The sequence below is a fragment of the Cololabis saira genome, chromosome 6, assembly GCF_033807715.1.
Source record: "Cololabis saira isolate AMF1-May2022 chromosome 6, fColSai1.1, whole genome shotgun sequence".
Lineage (NCBI taxonomy): Eukaryota > Metazoa > Chordata > Actinopteri > Beloniformes > Belonidae > Cololabis > Cololabis saira.
In genome coordinates this window covers 20,347,614-20,367,589 of record NC_084592.1, presented here as the reverse complement: position 1 = coordinate 20,367,589, position 19,976 = coordinate 20,347,614, and the positions used below count along the sequence as shown (strand labels likewise).

General features: G+C 39.6%; 2 protein-coding genes across 3 annotated transcripts; both read right to left on the bottom strand.

Annotated features, from left to right (window-relative positions):
* Positions 1-939: 939 nt before the first annotated feature.
* gcgb (glucagon b) lies at positions 940-2,600 on the bottom strand. 2 transcript variants are annotated; one of them, XM_061724484.1, is made up of 4 exons: positions 2,411-2,600; positions 2,176-2,281; positions 1,596-1,751; positions 940-1,459 (listed from the first exon to the last, which is right to left on the bottom strand). In XM_061724484.1, the coding sequence occupies exons 2-4, from the start codon at positions 2,268-2,270 to the stop codon at positions 1,339-1,341; spliced, it is 372 nt and encodes a 123-aa protein (XP_061580468.1). In that variant the 5' UTR covers positions 2,271-2,281; positions 2,411-2,600; the 3' UTR covers positions 940-1,338. The 2 variants fall into 2 exon arrangements, with proteins under 2 accessions (XP_061580468.1, XP_061580469.1); XM_061724485.1 differs by having other exon boundaries at positions 940-1,456.
* Positions 2,601-3,905: 1,305 nt separating this feature from the next.
* fap (fibroblast activation protein, alpha) lies at positions 3,906-17,434 on the bottom strand. Its single transcript, XM_061724486.1, has 26 exons — positions 17,213-17,434; positions 16,920-17,001; positions 16,534-16,623; positions 16,323-16,417; positions 16,149-16,223; positions 15,959-16,011; positions 14,112-14,184; positions 13,593-13,713; positions 13,350-13,504; positions 13,049-13,146; positions 12,810-12,939; positions 12,616-12,654; positions 12,424-12,522; positions 12,255-12,325; positions 12,101-12,154; positions 10,460-10,584; positions 10,255-10,305; positions 9,768-9,866; positions 9,531-9,600; positions 9,238-9,432; positions 9,067-9,121; positions 8,874-8,973; positions 5,664-5,722; positions 4,735-4,807; positions 4,525-4,598; positions 3,906-4,329 (listed from the first exon to the last, which is right to left on the bottom strand). The coding sequence occupies exons 1-26, from the start codon at positions 17,213-17,215 to the stop codon at positions 4,228-4,230; spliced, it is 2,241 nt and encodes a 746-aa protein (XP_061580470.1). The 5' UTR covers positions 17,216-17,434; the 3' UTR covers positions 3,906-4,227.
* Positions 17,435-19,976: the final 2,542 nt, after the last annotated feature.

Here is a 19,976-nt window from a genome sequence, read left to right as displayed (position 1 = left end):
TTATTAGCTGAACACCAGGAGACATGATCCGTATTTTATATGTATTTGTTAACAATTTAAAACTGCATCCTGACATGCAATTCATGTGTTAAATCATAAAACAACATAATTATGCATTAGTAAGTAGTGTTCTCCTTGTTAGCAGGTTTATTGTTCATTGTCATGGCACACATAAGTCCTCCTGTCGAATGATTAGGTTCTCATGCTACTGCTTCTATTGGAGAAGACACAATATGGAAATCTAATGTGTTGCTGGGGCACAAATGCCAACACATAACCCTCAAACATTTGGCCAGTAAGCCGACGGAAGTGGGCAGAGGTTCTCCACCGCAATCAACAGATGGTTTGATGTGCTGCAGATGACAGCTTGGAGAGGAGACGCGTCCCAGAGCGCGCCAACCTGCTTGGCTCATGCGAGTTAATGTTTTGTCTTGGCGCCAGGAGGAAATCAAAAGTGTCGACCCAGTCACGGTTCCTAACGAGTCTGAAAGTGAGTTGATTGACATGATTTCCTCTCCTTTCATTTAGCGCAACTGTCTGTGTGTGCAGTCAGAGCATCACTGGGAAGTCCTTCTCCAGTGAGCAGCTGACAGGTGACACACATCATTGTGCTACCTTGTTGAAATCCCACATCACACTCCTCCCTGGGGTCTAATGTGTTTATTGTTCTTTGTTCTGGTTCCGTAAGCAGGGAGGGCTAAGAGAGCACGATGGAGAAGTAAATACTTCACAGTTTGGAGTCACACATTAACACTAGCACTGAATATACTGAAAAAAACAACTGCTCTTGATGCTACAATGATGAAAATGTCTACTTTATTCTAGTCTCAATGGGCATTCATGAGCAAATCTGTGCACGAAACATTATGTTTTTCTGAGAAAGATAAAAATGTCTGTCGAGATTTGATAAATCACTCATTTTTATTTAATGTCTTGAAGGGGGAACTCAGGAATTACACATATTCCTTTGTTTAAAAGCAAGTATACGTTTTTTGTATAAGACAAAAAAAATAAACCATTGAGACTGTCCAAGGATGTAATCAGTAAAGGTCGCGACTCCGGTCCAGATCAAAAATGTAACTGGAGACACTTTCTTCCAAATTCATGTGAACTGAAATAGGAAAATGACAAGAAGTGGAAAAATATTTTTTGCATTTTGACAGCATTTCCTTCAACCACTGAAGGCCGACAGGGCTTCTTGTGAGGCGAGTTTAATAGCGTTACCAGGAGAAGGAGCAGTACAGATTGTGAGACATACATAATGGCACAGAATCAGTGAAAATATAGCTGCATTATTTTTGGAGAATGGCAACAGCAGGAGGAGCACTCGGTTCGAGTTTATTCTCTCCTGCCTCGGCCGGTCTTCAGCCAGGACACAAACTCCTTGGCCGCCTGGTCCTGCAGGTAGGAGCTCACGTCACTGGTGTAAGTGCCGTCTGCGTGGCGCCTGATCATACTTCTGCAAGAAGCGGACGCGTTCAGATGGCACAGTCACAAATATGTAAGTCAGCTGTGGCAAGTCGAGATTTCACTTAATGTTAAAACCATGGACATCGAGACTGACAGTAGAAAAAAGGAAAAAGTGAGACACTCACCCGTTCCTTTTTGAGTTTTTCAGCCACTGGACAAAGTCCTGTGCTCTCCTCGTTTCCAAGTATTTACTGTAGTCGTTGGAAAATGTTCCCTCTGAGTGCCTCTTCATGTTTGGGAACTCGATGGGATCATCGAGCATTGAGTTTTCACTGAATAACCTATAAAAAAGGACACAGCATGGAAACAGCTGAGTATTACTGTGTGCCTCTAATCTAGTGGACAGAGGCTTCCTGCTGCAGTCTTCATCTGCATCAGAGCTGACATGTTCACACTAATCTCACAGTTCTGAATACGACTAACGAAGCCAAATATTGAGATTCAGTCAAAATATGCCACTCCCTCATAAAAGTAAAGGTTTTGCATCAATAAAATCTATTGTTCCTTAAATTACGGTTTGCTTGTATAGAAACATTTAATATTAGATCTGGTCTGTTGGTAAAAATGAGATTAATTTTACTCTTCATGCCAGCAGCTGGTTCTTCCTCGGTTAATGCAAAAAAAGTAAAACGTCACTGGCATGTTAACTGCTGCTCCTTTACATATTTGCTGTCTAATAATTGTAATGATGAAAGTAGGTCTTACGCAGAGCTTCGGTCTGAGTCCTGGACAGGCACCTGCCAACTGCTTTGGATGATGATGAGGAGCAGGAGTCCAGCAAAAGAGTGAGCACCTTTCATGGTTCGCGCCTCTAAAAAAAAAGTGAGCAAAGATGCACAGAAAGAAATAAAGATACTGAAATAAAATATTTCAGTGAAACAGATAAGGAAGTTTAATTAAAGCTGTTCTGATTCGATAAAGGATGGCAGATAACCCTCACCTGTGCTCTTTCCAGTCAAACGTTTGAGGGAAGGTGAGGGAGAAGCGTGCCGGTTGGTGTCCTTCCTCTTTGCTCTGGCTTCTGGAGCTGTTTCATGGTCACCTGCTGATCTGCTCAGTCTTTTATAGCGGCGCTGGAGACACTCTCCCAGGTGACTACCTTCGTCACAGAAACCTTAGCGCGTCTTCTGTTACTCTCAACCCATTAGTCAGCTTCCGGCTCGGTCCTCTAAACGTAGCTGGCGTTGGTTAAAAAATGACAGCTTGATGGAAGAGGTCTGCTCCTTCAGGTGACGAAATCAAACACAACCTCCACCTGACAAATAATGGAAAAAAACAGAGTTGAAATGATCTTCTTTTAATGAGCCAAAGCAATATTTATTAATTCCTCCTTTAACGTAACAATCGACCTACAAATATGGACTTAAGCAAAATATTAATCCATATGAAAGGTAAATTTGTTGTTTTTTAATATCAATAATAATGGTAATAGTCCTATTGCCTGTTGACAGTTGGGATGAGTTTTAACAGACCCCCATGACCCTAAACAGGATTAAAGAAGGTGTATTAAATGAATGAATGAATGAATGAATGAATGAATGAATGAATGAATGAATGAATGAATGAATGAATGAATGAATGAATGAATGAATGAATGAATGACTGTTTACCACTGTGTGGTTGAAGGGATCAAAGATCATGAGGGTTACAGTATGTGCACTTATGTTTGCACTCCTGTCCTTTTACAGTCTTAAATCCACATAGATGTTAAATTGCTTAATGTTATTATGCAAAGTGGAAGGAGAGATTTGCTGAATATTTCCATTCTTTCTGAGCTGCATTTATTTTAATAATTTCAATGATTTATTCGTCTATTTCTTTACAAACTGAAGATCCGCTGTCAACATTTGCTCTTTGAAGACTTTTACTGCTTTTGGACCAAATTACTCTGTTGACATCACCCGTATGAAACTTTTTTCCCCATTTCTACCACCAAACTGTTCACGTCACAATATCTATTTTTATTTTTTCATTTGTTTCAGGCCTGAGATGCAGGGTAATACGTATATTGACGAAGGACATGAATGGATCTGATGTTATTATTGAAATGGTCATTTGAACACTCAATGAAACGAGTAGAAATGATATAAACTCTAGATAAATTATACTAGTTTAAAATAGTTTAAAATAGTTTAAAAGACGGCCCTTTAAAGGTTTTATTTGAAGATTGCAGTGGGTCACATGCATGACAGTGGAACTGCGGCTCAGACAAAGACCTAGTTTAGGTGTCAATAATGTAAAAAAGCAAATATGCTGCAAAAAGTATGCAATCTTGAATTGATTGTGTGCTATATTTTTTTTCACCATGATCTGAATTAGTATTTAACTAGAGACTCACATTGAGCCTCAGTTTGTGCAGAACATTTATCATCTGAAATCTCTTTAAACAAAAAGCTACTTTGTTAATGAGAAAGAAAACACAAACTATATTTCAAAACAATGTTTATTTTAATTTGATCAGAACATTACAACAGATGAACCCACTCCACGACAAATCTGGGCAGAGTAACACACCTGCCAAACATCAGCACATTCACATACGAAACATTTCCGACCACAAACGCATGCAATGGCTTTTGTTTGAGAAAGTGATACAAGTCCACACACACAAGTGCACAGTCGTGTGAGCACTGATACATTTGCAGTACATAAAAATATAAAGAGTTGACCTGACTTTTCACAACATCAATGAGATTACAAAAACAAGGCAACAAAAAAAAGGAAGAAGAAAAAATGCACATTGACATTTTTTCACATTTATTTATAATTTACAAGGCATTTCTGCAGGAAGTGACTCATGAGGGTGTACAAGTGATAGCTGGCCGATCCACTGAGGGCGTGGTCCCTGTCAGTGTACCACTGAAACAAACACAAATATGACAAATCAATCAAATTGCAGGTTTTCTGATCAAATTATGGACATTTTACGTCTTATCATCTTATTTCTTTCACCCCCCCCCTGTTTTTTTTCTTTTCTTTCCCCCAATTTGAACCTTTAATGAATCAACACCATCAAGGCCAATATTAGTCCCACTTCCCTGAGCCAATATTTACCATCGCCTCAAAGTCCACTTGTTGGTCCACCAGAGCTTCGGAGATCTGTGCGGCCTGCTGGAAATGGACATTGTCTACAGGAAAGACAGCACTTTCACTACGTGACCCAATGTAGTTTCGTTCAGAGCAAATCGTGTCCATTTGTGCGTGGCCGCATGCTCCTATGTCTAGTGAAAAACAGAAATGACTGGAAGAAACGAATCAACCTACCATCTGCTGTGCCGTGAACCAACAGATAATCAACTGTTTTGAAGTTCTTGGCTCTGGAAGTGACAGTGGAATTCTACAAAACAGAAGTGGAAAAAACCCACAACTTTAGCCTTTTAATTCAGGTCACACTTTTACGATGTAAAGGTTTCAAGCATGGGTGCAGATCCTGGGGGGGACGGGGGGGCATGTCCCCCCCAATTTCTGAAAAACATGAATTGTCCCCCCCAATAAAAATACCCTAAATTATTCAAAATTGAACAAATGTATTTTCAGACTTAAAGGTTGAATATGTAGAATATTTATTAAAAATATATTTATACAGACAAGAAGAGTTAGCCTATTAAGATACAGGATCTCTTCTTCCAGGGAGTCCTGGAAAATGACAGATGAAAACGAACATGGACATTTATGTAAATAAATTTGATGTTGAGTCAACTTGTGCTGTGTTTATTGTGCTCTTAGCAATGGGTCCTTTTTTTTTTAGAACTGTTTACCACCATAACTGTGTTAAAATATGATCAGTTAGTTTAAACAACTTGTTTAGGGCTCCATATTTTATCCATATATCAATTGATCGTGCATAAAGTAGTCCCATAGGATAAAAGGAAGATGGTGAGAAGAATTTGAGATGAGTAGACACTACATGCCCAAAACCCTTAAAATTATGATTTACGAATATAACAGTTGAGTAAGCAGTGACACACACTGTTGGCTGTTTAGGACAAATAAACAAGAAAGGTAAGCACAATAAATGATTCCCTGTGCAGTATTTTTTGGCGAGCCTTTACTAATTTATGGCATGGTATGAGTTGCATATTGGCAAACAATGTCAAATTAAAATCACGTTGGTGTCCCCCCCAATCCTGACATCGGATCTGCACCCCTGGTTTCAAGATTATTTTGTCTGGGCTGACTGTTATTGTATTTACTTTGTAAGCTTCTGAATTCTCCGACGGCTTGCCCATGTAGCGCTCAGTGTACACGGCATCTGAAAAGAAAACGGTTCAGTAAATACAATAATTGTGCTCACAAATCAACTACACTGCGTCACATTTAGCAGGTGCTTTTATCCGAAGCGACTTACGACAGAGGAAAACAATGGAGCCAGGGTAAACATGGGAAACTGCAGAGTAAGTGAAGTTCAGACAGCATTCAGGGGCAGGTTAAGAAGTTAGAGAGATAACAAAATTAACGACATAAGTTAATCATTTTTATTTGACAGGGGAAAAAAATCTGAGATTTAGTTATATGCAAATATGAGACAATCCGTGAACAGGGAGTGCAATTTGTCAAATGGTTACAAAACGGCATCTGTTTTTTCAATACAGATGGGAATGTATGATGCATTTTTGAGACATTTCTTTTCTTTCTTTCCTTTTTTAATTGGAAAAACATTTCCAATCATCCTCCTTTCAGCCTCTGAATGCAGACTTTGTAGACAGATGGGAAACAAACTGGGTCGAGAGGTCTCGGGGAGAAGAAACCCATGTTTCAAACTGCCTGGAGTTGATTGAAAGTCTGAAATATGAAACCGAATTCTGAATCTGTTGGCTCATGGTTCTGTCGGTCACCTGCTTTATGCACTCAGAGACAGATTTCTCAGAAGCAGAGTTGCATTGCGAGTCATTTCAGAGTAAAGTATTTTGGGTATTTAACCGACAGCCCTAAGTAGGTAGCTCTTGGAGATGATGCTTTAAGCAGGTCAGAAGCTAATTGGTTAAGAGTCAGAAGCTGGGAGGTTTGATGCAATATCTGCATTTCTGAGCACAGAAAAAAGCCTTTTTGGATTTTTCCAGCCTATATATACCATGTATACTTACTTAAGTAGCTGCTGAATGTATATTAGTATATTCCTTGCAATAGAGAAAAGAATGGCTTAAACGCCTCCGAGCAAACTAAAGTGTTATCTATGCTAAAGGAAAAAAAAAGTCATTTCATTTTCCAAATATTAAGGTTTTTCAAGGTCAACTTGGTCTCCAAACTCTTTCAACGTGGCACAGTGTTACTAGAGTGCCAAAACACTAATAACTAGTAGAGAATTAATTTCCAGAAGGATCAGCCAAGTCTAATTGAAAGACAGCCAGCTAACCACGCAGAGCTGGAGTCTGTTTTTTAAAGCATCCTGTGACCACTTGAGGTAAAACACCAGCGGACAACGCCAGATGTAGACCGGGACAAAAATCACATTAAGTAGTTAGTAGTAGTCCAGAAAATCAGGAAAGTTATCCATGACTTTAACAGAAATTGTTGTTTATTCACTCCAGCAATGTTTTGTGAAAGAGCAAATTAGTTTACTTTTCGACACATCTGTTTTCTCAAACTGAAGTATTCTTTGCTCAGACAAAAAAAAAGGCCTTTTCAAAATGTAATGTTTCTCCTTACAAAATACATTTTTCTGTGCTCAGGAAATTCCATTGCTCACTCAGGATTTAGGCACAGTTGTTATAAGGAGGGAGGCCAGAGAGAACTGATTTCATTACATAAACATCACATTTAATTGAAAAAATGTGAGGGCTCATTCATGAAAAAAATATTGCGATGGCCGATATACAAAAGCTTATATCTGCAAAATGATCAGAAAGAAAATGTAGGGAAAATCCTCTAATCTCTACTTTGCAACACATTAATACCTAACTGGTCTTGTTAACGAATAATACGGTAATATTGTCCAAAAACAGGGTAAAATGTATTGGCTATCCATAACAAGTATAATGTGTTCTCTCAGGAGCATGCATTCTTCAGATAGGGTTTTGAGTTTTGGTTCTCATAAAGCCATAAATCCTTCAACATAGTTCATGACTCTGACTCGTTCCTTTGTCTATTCAAACCAGTAAATAATCTACCAAATCTGCCTCGCTAAATGGCCCGCAACTGCCAAAAAAAATCCCACCAGTGCTGCGTCTAATATCCCAATCTAAGTATCAAGATAAGAGATTAAAAATCCTACTCATCGCTCTCAAAAACTTGTTGTACAGTAGGTATAATCTGTGGGGGAGTGATGAGGCTGGAACCTGAAGTTTAAACCATAAATATTTGCTGTCATCAACATATTTGCAGCCGATTCATTCCCTGACTGACAGGGATTATAGAAAATGATTAACAAAATGAAGAGTGAAGATAGTGGCTGCATTGGACAATGATGCATTATTTTTGACATATAACTTCACTCCACCACAAAATAGAGACTCATTCACTATGACAGAGCAAAGCACCAGACTGTAAGAAACAATGGACGGAGCATTAGGTCACGTGACCCATTGGTTTCTGAAGAGCAGTTTGAAGCCCATCCTGTTGACATCACAGGAACATGCCCATCACATGTTAATCCAAGTTAGTTTTGGCTACTAGGTCCTTCAATGGATTCCCCCTCTGAAATATCTCCAGAGCTGCCGGCAGAAGTTTAGCGGAATAAACCGTTTAAGATGTTCTCAGTGATGACATCAAAAATTACTGCCGCGTTTGTTGCCTTGCTGGGTTCGTATGAAAACTTTTCTCTGCCATAACTTTTGAATGGTTTGACATAAAGACATGTGGGTGGTGTCATCGGACTCGATATTGAGTACTTGACCTTCATTGGCCTGAATTAGCCCCGCCCCTTCTTCTGATTGGTTGTCCCTATTTTCTGCTATAACATTTGAATGGTTTGACATAAAGACTCGTGGGTGGTGTCATCGGACTTAGTTTTGAGTCCTTGACCTTAATTGGTGCAAATTGCACGCGCGAGGGCCCGTTCATCGCTGCTTGCAGCTTTAATTTATTTTTGTTATTGCACTATTCTGCACTTTTTCGTTTTAGTTTACAATTTCATGTTTTTACATTTTGTGGCACCAGTGCTGACAAGCTTTGTTGAAATATATGTCTATGTTGTTCTCCAATGGACAATAAAAGAAACTTGGGATAATTTAGTTTTAGTCCTCTTTTTTAATTCATTGCAAAAATGTATCTGATCGGGAAAAAGTATCAGAAATGTATCGGGAGCCAAAAAAAAGTGATTGGATCAGAAAAATCGGGATCGGCATATTCTCAAACTCAAGTGATCGGGATCGGATCGGGAGCTAAAAAATCCTGACCGGGACAACCCTAGTTCTGAGACGCACATACTTCCAGTATTGTACTGAAATGTGTACTATAATACTCACCGTAATATTCCCACTTGGCTACTGGGGCCACTGCAATCCCACACTTGAAGAGTCCGGTCCCAGCACCCAAGACCATTGAGGTGACGTAACCACCATAGGACTGAAACACAAAATATACTTTGGCTTAGACGTAGTAGAGGTAAGACGACTAATTTGAAAAGTAATAGAAAAACAGAAAGTTAAGGCAACTCACCCAACCCCATATTGCAATTCTGTCTTTGTCAATAAAACCCATGTCAATGAACTTCCTGTAAAACAGAAATAATGTATTCTCTGGGAAAAAGTAGAAATACATGTGGAGATCCACAACTTCCACGACTGGTATGTAAGACAATTTATATCACACAAGTGGCAGAAATCTTACCTGGCAGCTGTTATCTGATCTTCCACTTCATAGGTCCCGAGGCGCCTGTAGATCGCATGCATAATTTCATCACCCTGGTAACCGCTTCCCCTTCCGTCAAACCTGGCAACGATGATGCCGTGTGAACTGGAGAGGTACGTGCCCCAGTTCAGCTTGAACTGGTAGCTCACGCTCTGACTGCAGGGGCCAGCATACCTGCGTGAGACATCGGCACCTCACGTCACCCAAAAGCCACAAACAATTCACTGCAACGTTACTGGGATGGTGCGGAGAGACGAGGAGTGTCCACTTACACGTATATAAGAAGTGGGTATTTTTTGGACTTCTGGAAATTTGGTGGCAACATCATTTCATACCAAAGATCTGTTGAAGAAGAGACAATCTCTGATAAAATCTTCTAAATATTTAGAAGATGAAGATAAAGAAGAGGTTTTTCTTGCATGCTTATCGTTTTCTTACATGGAAAATAAAACCATCATACATAAACCAACATTTAAAAGAAGGTATCTTTGAAAACGTATTTTTCTCACCAAATCCTGCAAACTTTAACGTGCCATATTTCATTGTTGGCAGCTGGAACTGGGACAGAATATTTCCCAGATCCTTGTTGTCTTCAAGAATGGAGAGCTCTGGAAAACAAAGAAGTTCATCAAATGTACTGGAGATTATTGGCGTGCACAAAAACTGAAAAAGTTTGCATGTCAGACAGATGAGAGCTCTTGGCAGTAATCTGCAGCAATCCCGAATATTGGGACCAGAAAAAAGAGAGATGATCTTTTTCTTACTAGCATGAAGCACACCAGTTTGTCACATTTGACAGGCATTTTTAACAGTAAAATAATAAATAAATCAAACATACTCAACACATTCTGTTCAAATGCAGCTAAAGTACTTGTTTTCTTCTATTTAAAAAAAAAATAAACAAAATAAACATCTGGACTCATATAGTGTGAAGTGGTGATTTTAAGTAAAAGAATCATTCTAAACAGGAAAAAAGAAGAAACTAATAACACATACCTGCACCTGAGCCTCTGTTGTCCATGAGCATGTAGAGGGGCAGTCCAGGTCCTGGTAAACACATACGTACACAAATAATATGCGATCACACATCGGATCTTATGAACGATATTGAGCGGGGAACCATGTGAGCTCTGCTTAGTTCACAGATGTTCCTCACATGGGTGAGTTATTGTTTAATAGAACATGTGGAAGGGTAACTGACCATTGCAGTACACTCGGTAGAAAGAGGCGTCAAAGCTGAAGTAAACTGAGTTGTACTGACACCTGTCCTCGCGCAGCTTACAGGTGAGGCACTGGGGGGCTGAAGGGCTGCTTCCAATCAAAACCCTGAAGAAAAAACAGAAATAACTTGCCATGTGTTACACAAATATTGTTAATGACATTCCAGATACATACAGATAATGTCTTAGTAAATTGTTTTGAATACAGCCCAGATTACAAAATTTAGGATGCTGTTTAAAATGTAGATTAAACCAGATTACAATGACTGAATGCAATGATTTGCAAATCTCATAAATGTATATTGTATTCATAACAGAATATAAAGACATTAAACCTTGAAAGAGATGAAATATACAATGTTATGAAAGAAATATGCTTTTAAATCTGATCAGTACATGCCAAAAAAAAGGTTGAGAAACTTTCTTCTCATTGCAAGAGTCCTGAGGAGACCATTTTCATTTTCTCAATGGTCTGTGCTCCAGTCAGGCTTCTCCAGCAGCCGGAATCTTTTACTACACAGTTATGATTTCATAAAAGATGCTGTATGCAGTTTAGCATTGTATTGATGAAAGATGCAAGGTCTTCCCTCAAAAGGGCATTTCTGTTTTTACCTTGGTGTTGAATGCATGCATGAAAAAACGCAATGATGCTGCTGTAACACCTTAATTTCCTGCAAAGGATTAATAAAGTATCTTATCTATCTATCTTATCTTTTGTGCATGAGAGAATATGCAGCTCTAAAACAGCATTTCCTTTCCAGATGTGCAAACTGTCCACTCCATTGGCTTAAATACAATCCAATAATATCAGAGAAGCCGGCTTTTTAATTGAGGTCTAATAACAAACCTCTCGTCTTAATACATTGTGCCCATGTTTTCCAAGAGAGGACATCAATGTTTCTGGACCAGGTACAAAGGTGGCATCTTCTTGGCCTGGATTTGTGTATGGCAGAGTGAGCTGAAGGGTTTCTGGAAGTGTTCCTGGGTCCATACAGCGATTTTCACTAGAATTATCCCTATTTTTAATACAGTGTTGCCAAAGACACTAGGATTCACATCATGAATTGCTACTCAGTCCCGTATCCACAGATATTTCTTCGTATTGTTCAAATCTTTTGATTATATTACTCACGGTATGTGGTGAGATGTTCAAAATCTTTGCAATTTTATGTAGACAAATATTGTTCTGCAGTTGTTTCCCAATTTACAGACTGATGATTCTCTGTCCCTTTTTTCTTTTGAGACTCAGCTATTATGTAAACTGCTCTTTTTATACGCTGTCACATCAGCGACCTTTTGATAATCAACCTAACTACTTAATGGGTGTTCCTCTTGGTGTCTTTTTAGTGCCACATTCTTTTACGGCTTTTATTGTTGATGGAGATGTGTTTTTTTGGTATTAAATTCAAAATAAACTAAATATTTTTCATGAATCGTAAAGTTTCTCACTTTCAATGATTGATACGCTTTTCTATTACCTATTGTGAATTTAATCCGGCCTTATGAAATTTGTAAATGATTGCATTCTGTTTTTATTCACATTTTAGTTCCCAACCTTTCTGGAAGCGGGTTTATACAAAACCTGGTGCGGTGAAAGCGGGTCATCACACAGAATTACTTACTTATATAGATTTCTTTTGACCGGCTCTCCTTTATATTCATTACTCACAAAATATCTGCAGAGAAGAATTTCACACACGTCATATCCATGTATTTTCACTAATATTTTGACCATTTTAGGTAACTTTCACAGAAATGTTTGTTTTCATCACTCACATGGCATCCTTTGTTAATTTGGATATGTAGATAACCTCCCATTTCCCAGAGGTAACAGGTGTTGCTTTGCCCTTAATAAAAAACCCTTCATTCAGTCACTGAACATCAAAGCATAAAGGAAGTGATTCAACGGTGCATTTATGCATAAACAATTATAAAAAATACTCACATCTTTCACATGATGAATGTGTTTGTAGCCCTGAGTGTCACTCATCACGTTGTAGAAACTGAGCTTATCTTCAGCAAAGAAAAGAGGCAGGGGGACGTACTGATGGCAAATATCACATTTTATAATCACGCACCAAATGAAATGGTGAACAAAAATGAATTACAGCACACAAATAACTTTACAGAAACTTACATGACCAATCCAGCCTGTCTTGCTTGTTTGCTCAAATTTCTGCAGAGGACAAAACCATTCTTTAGTTAATCAGCATCTGATAATTTGACAAAAAAAAAAAAAAAAAAAAAAAAAAAAAAAAATCAATACAGTGTTCAATTTCAGTATTTTGCAAGCCGGTGATAATTTCCCAACTGCACAGAGGTGACAGGTACCTGCTTCTCATTCCAAGCACTTCCATCAAAGTCGTAGATCTGTGCGACCACATGATTCTGTTTCCTCGTGAGCCACTGCACAGCGACGCGTTCGTCTGTAACCCAGGTCACTGAGCACAAAATGTGATCACTGAGCAAAGGCAACAGAAAGTGACAGGGTCTTCACATGAGGCAGACCACGACCACACTGTATTTGCCTCTGCTTTGAAAGTATGATGATGGAATGATTATATACAGACCCTGAGGCAACAGAAGCAGGGGGGGACACGAGGGAGCGGAGCGACGGATTTGTGGTATCAACCACGAACAATTTCACCTTGGTAAGATTTGTTCCAGCCTTTACCAAAGAGAGGGATAACAATTTAATACATTTTTCCGCAGGATCTTATCATGGAAAGCAAATGTGAACAGGGAGCATCGTTTGTGATATTAAAATACGACTAGATCAAAGCCATAAGAGCATTAAATGTAATCTCCTAATTAACATAATACCAGTAAACTGCTATACTGTTGTGTTTAGGAAAGTGACGATGATCCCACCTTTGGGTATGGAACAGCCACTGTTTCGGGATATTGCTCAGATCCATACCAAGGGAACTCCACTTTGTGAACTTCAGTATCATTAAATTCAATATAAGCCAAGAACCTTCCTGTTGTGGACCACCATATGGCTCCGTTTGTTGCAAATACTTCCTCTGAGAGTTGGAAAAAAAAAAAGAACAACAATCCATAATAACTATCTTCTATCTACAGAAACATAGATGGACACATACCTTTACCTACCTTCATACACCCAGTCAGGAATGCCATTAAGGATCTCATTCTTTTTCCCATTGTGTGTCAACTGTACAGCTTCGGTAGTGGCACCGGAGCTTAAAAAAATGTTGAAGTCTGAGACATAGGCCTGCAAAACAGAGCATAACCAAAGTTTTGGGGGGTTTAAAGCCACACTATGTGATTAAAGCACTTCTGACAACATGAAGGCAACAACAGACACAATGAAGTGCTCCTCTAGTGGGAGCAGGTGGTATTACAAGATGTGCTGAACCGTCACCACTCATCAGCACTTTTGTCAATCATGCAGATCTGTACACCCCCATGTGGTCAGAAGTGGTATTGCTACATACGAGTGCCTTTAATACATGGATATCGCCCATATCATTGTTAATGTACGCAAAAGAAATGCAACGAAATACAAAAAGAACTTGTAGGATAGGATGATTGTTTAAAATTGGGGTAAAACAACCTGTAACATTCTTATAGCTGGTGGGAAAAGGGCACAGTGACATGGTGTAAGCTTACATATTGGTTTCCTTTTGATGCCCAGATAAAGAACTGGATGACAGGAGGAAGATTTGCTGATGTAACATATGTTCTGTAATAAAATAAGAGAATATTAAGGGTGATAACCGAGTCTGATGGTGGGCCGGTGAAGAAACATAAAACTACATTGGACAAAACACAACAAAACCAAGAACACATGAAATCTTCAGAAAGTGCAGCAATAAAACAAAAAACAATTCACTAAAGCAAATCTGAAGGTTGTATCTTAATGCAAGATCAACCAAACCTACAAGTCAGGTCGGATATGATGGCCACGACATACTGTAGGTTCTTATCAGCTTTAGTTATTAACTGTTTTTTCTTCTGCAGGCTCTGAACATGCTCCTGTAAGAAAGGAGGTGGATCATTTAGCTCTGCACAGAAACAAAAAACTGATCTTAGCAATGGGAGGCATTTCTATCAATAAGCAAGAGAGGGCTGCATACAGAACATTGCTAACTATGTGAAATTTGTAATTTATCATCTTTATTGTTCCACTCAGTGCCTGCTCTTATAAATGTAAATCGTGATAAGAGAGCTCTTAAATCTTAAACTTGAGACATTTACATGCAAGACGTCCTGCAAGAAGACACTGTCATCATGAATTATGCGTCCAAATCAAATTTTTGCTGTAGATTTTTGGCCAAAAAAAGTAAAAATAAATTAGTCGACTGACTTTGATCCAATTTTTCTTTTTTAAATATTTTTTTCAATACTAATAACCTAATCAATTTGCTAGTTTTGATGCACTGTTTTCTTTTTCATGTTCCTTCAACTTAAAATTGTTTTTTCTTTTTGTATTTTTATGGCTTGCCACAGCAAATGCCTCGTCTCTATCTTACCCCGTCTTCTGCGTCTTCCTGTCAGACCAACCAACTGCATGTCCTATTACATCACATCCAGTAATGTCACCTTTGGTTTTTCCCTTTTTTCTCCTACCTGACAGTTTTATCTCCTGCATCCATCTACCAAATGTATTCACCCTCCCTCCTCTTTATGTACCAAGATCTTCTCAATTTAGCCTATCTGACTTTGTCTCCAAGTCATCTAACCCCGGCTGTTCCTCTCATGTGCTCATTTTCAATCACATCCATCCTTGTCACTCCAAAAGAAAACCTTAACCTCATGTGAGCCACCTCCAGCTCTGCCTCCTGTCTCTTTAGAGAAGTGCTGGTCTCACTACTGTGTCGTAAACCTTTCCCTGCTACTTTTCTGCCACAGATTACTCCAGAAACTCTTTTACACCCACGCCACGCCTACCTGTACCTTCATGAGTTTCTTCACCTCTCTCCATCACCACCCATTACTCTGCAAAGTTGAGTTCAAGTTGTTAAACTACTAAAACTTCTTCACCTCTGCTCCATGCAGCAGTTCAAACAGCTTTGTGGCAGCAACCGGTCCAAAGATAAAAACATGCTGGTGCAGTTTTTGCTCCAACAACTGCATGCACACTCTCTGGTGATTGTTCATTACTGATTTGAGATGCTGAGACTCTTATGTCAATCCACAGTGAACTTAAGGCAATTCTTCAGTGTTTTTCATCATCTGAGAACCGCTAAAAGGCTATCGATTTTAAAGCAATTCAAGGAGCACCTTATGTGTGTAGTGAAAGTTACCGCAGATATCCAGCGAGGTAAAAAGCAAGTCTCCTTTGCTTCTAAACTCAACAAACCAAGCAACTCCATTTATACATAATACATACCTAAAAAAACAGAACTCTTACAGTGTTGTTTGGTTTTGTTGCTGTGTTCTGTCAGCACACTATTGTATCTTCAAATGTGATGCTGTACAGTAGCTACAAATAAAAGAAAGACGGGACTACTTACGACTTTTCCCGGTCAAAGATGGTATACGAGGCCGTGTACGAATGTCTCCATTTCTGTAGGATGTCAACCACAAGAAATGTTTTCACACTTTTGTTGTCTGGTTTGTAATGATTCACTTCTGTTAAAGTGTAACTACACAAGACAAACAAGCACATGAAACTTAAAAAGAACATTTAATTGGGCTTCTCACCTTTGTGAAATTGCTTTCTAAAGCAATGTATTTGTAATCACCTGACAACATGTAATCAGTGGCGTTCACTTTAGCCTGAAATAGAAATGTAAAAATGAGTATAAAATATGTTATTCATTTGCCAGTGAACAAAATTATGTTTGTTATCATATCAGAAGAAATAGATATTATTACAAAGGTTGAATTGCTCAAATATAGTGACTCCTCCCTTGTTTCAGCATTGTGGAGAAAGATGCTCCCATCACTTGATTTGTGTAAATACTCCTGATCTGCAGATAAGAGAGCAAATATATTAAGCTGTCAATTTCTTTCTCTTCCCACATAATGCTTATTCTTTTAATGTTAAGACATCAAGAAACAGATGAGATTTGGGAAAGAGTGGTACCTGATATCCAGTACAAATTGTAGGATTTCCTCCTAATGGTGTTATTGAAGTAATCATCAAGTGTGAAAGGCCTTTTGGTAACTCCAGATTCTGAAACGATTCCCAAACATTGGTTTATCATAACCTGCTCCACACGAATAGCCCCTTTAACAGCATGCCAGTAGGTTACTGTACTTTCACATTCACACGACATTGTTGTTCTTTTACCATTTTGCTGCCTGCACCGAACACTCAAAAGTAAACACATTACACGTGGCTTCACTCAAAACTTAAAATTAACCTGCATTACAATAATCTCTTTTTTTCCCCTACAGTAAATGTGATCAGGCGTCACAAACACACAGAAGGAAAACTGGATGAAAGAGGCCAGACTGATCAGAACTTACTGCTGTAATAGACAGCCGGGATTGTTATTATGGTGATGACGACAACCGCCCCTAGCGCTCCCCACATCACCTTGTTCCAGCCCTGTAAAAGTTAGAAGATTAAGAAAAAGAAAGAAAAAAAAAGTTCAGAAACATCTCCTCGAGTCACATATTCATAATTCTGAAGAAGCTTTTTCCATTAGTCCATTTGTCCCAGCCTTACAGTGACTCCCACTGTACAGCCCCACTTTTTCCCCTACAGTGAAAATATGTCTTTTTTTTTTCTTTTAAGGCGTGCAAATCGATTTACTGACCATGGTGATGCTGAGGACGGAGTGGCTGAAGCTCTCTGTGGTAATCCGTAAAGGTGGCCGGTGTTTTGGTTGGAGCTCCGGTCCTGAAGGCGCTCTCACCGCCCAGACGCGCCTGCAGGAATGAGCTCTCCGTCCGTCTGCAGCTCTTCCAGCTGCATTCCTGAGACCAGTCCGACAAGCACGCCGAGCTGTCTCTGCAGTCTGCACAGCAACTTTTTTACTGAGCACTCAACTTACTGCTTTTAGGAAGTGTTTTTTCTTTTCTTTTCTTTTCTTTTCTTTTTGCCCTGCGGCGCAACTTACTGACGCATCGGACAACGAGGAAGCAGGAAAAACCGGCTTTATCTTCAAGCTCCATTCATGTCATTGTTAATCTGCTGTGTGTGGATCGCGTTTACAGTACAACACGTGGACACATTTTTTGGCACCCTGCCATTAAAAACCACAATAGTCATCATGGAAATAACTAAGGTCCTTCATTTGTCCTACATTTCATCACCGCCTGTACAAAGAGTACACAAACAAACATAAGAGATGGGTAGACAGGTGAGGCTGCAGCCTTCGGGAGGCGACGCCCTTTCAGTAGGGAACTTGAAACTTACAAAAGTATAATAAAGGATAATTTACTTAACATTTAACAGAATAATTTTAAAATCTATGTATTGAAGAAGATCTGGACAATTTAGTTGATACCCCAGGGAATAAGACATGCGTAAGGATGCGGTTGGAGTAGGATCCAGATGCAGGAGACCAGGAGGCAGGAGTTCCAAACATAGTGATTTATTGTGCTCAAATCAAAGAAAATAGCAGGATTGCAAAACACAAGAGCCTAAAACTTAAAGGGGACCTATTATGGTATCTAATACCTATTTTTAAACTGGCATTGAATGTCTTAAAAACAAGCTTTTGATAGTTTTTGCTAAATAAATTAGAAATTCAGCCTCTGTCTTTATCTTCCCATTCTCTAACCTCATTATCTATGAGGGATTCTGAGTGGGCGGGGAGGCTATGATAGTGAGGGACTGTGCTGATTGGCTGCCTGAATGACGCGATACACCGCTACGGAAAAATGGCGAAAGGTCAGGCCGGTGGAGTTACCATGTCGTAACTGCACGCGATGCGAGCAAGTGACCAAATCAATTCCATCCATCTATTTGCTTTATTTTCTATTGGACTGTCCTAACTAGCCGTGAGCGACGCAGCGCTGCGCAGCATGACGCGCCGTTTTGAGCTGCACATTTGTCGGATGCCCTGCTTCTATTTTCTTCCTGTCGCTCGCGTTGAAAGCTGGTTGAAAGCGCTGTAGGAAACAGTCATGCAAACAGTCATGGATGAGGAACGGCTGGTCCAGTTAGTTGAAATGAAAAGTTATCTCTATGATACCTCCTCATTTCACAACAAAAACCTCAATAAAGTGGCAGCTGGCTGGAGGGAGATGGACAGAGTGCGTCCGATGTCACGCAGTGCGACGCGATAGTTGGACGCTCGCATGCAGTTAGGACACGGTGTTTAGTTGTGGGCGTGGTTTGCATTTTGGTTACGTAACGAAAGTGAGCAGAATCTGAACGGCTCGTAGAAGCCACATCACACTGGATGGCTCATCCGGGCGGCTGTACAGACACTGCAGAATTTGGTTGCTTTCCTCCTTCTCTGAGTTGGCAGGCTGAGGGGAGACCACTTTATATATGTTAAAGCAAGAGAAAACGTGTTTTTCATAATAGGTCCCCTTTAAGCCAAAAACCAAAACATGACGTGACACACGGAGGTAGAAACAGTACGGACCAGCACGGAGCAAAGGGGAAAACAATATACCCAGAAGGGTTAACAAGAACCAGGTGCGGACAATCAGGGCAGATTGGACACAGGGAAGTCAAGACAGAACTCAAACACAAAGACACGGGCTTTAAAATAAAACAGGAACTATCAAAACCATAACAACATGATTTGACCATAATAGATGTTGAAGTGTGTCCTGTGACTATGATCACAAGTGTCTTCACTCTTGCAGTCTATTCAATGCTGGAAAGTTGTATCATGGTGTTCACCACACTGAACCACCACCGGAAGCAAAGGAGACAGTCATCTGAGGTGATCAGAAGGAAATGATGGACAATTAGTTGCAGACCATCTCCTTGCAGCTTGATGTTCCTGTGATTGCAGTTCCAGTTTCAGTCAGAAGTTTAGGGTCCATGGGATTGACAACAACGTCCATGGTTACAATAGGAGGACAAATAGAAAAGATGGATGATGAGTGGTGACCAAAAAAATACAGAACAATGTCTAAAGACATTCAAGGTGCAAGATCAAGGTAGATTACACCTTCTGTCACTGTTTGAGCCAAAGTGGAAGACCAAGGAGGACCCCATGGTTGAAAGGTAATTACAAAACGTGATTTCAGATGCAGGTCCTCCAACAGGATAAGCACCAAAACATACAATTAAAAACACCCACAAATGGCGAAGAGATTGGACATTGGACTATTCTGAAGTGACCTTCTATGAATCCTGATCTTAATCCTATTGTCGGTGGAAGGCGTTGAGACGTGCAGTCTGAAGAAGAAACCCTTCAAACCCGAGACATCTGGAACAGTTTGCTACTGAGGACTGGACCAAAACACCTGTTGACGGGCACAGAAGTCTAACTGGGAGTCACAGAAATCATTCGATTGCAGCGATTTCCTCAAAAGCAAATAATGATCAAATTGAGGGTCCCATCATTTTTTCCATGCTATTGTCTTTTTTTAAAACCTACAGTACTAAAGAAA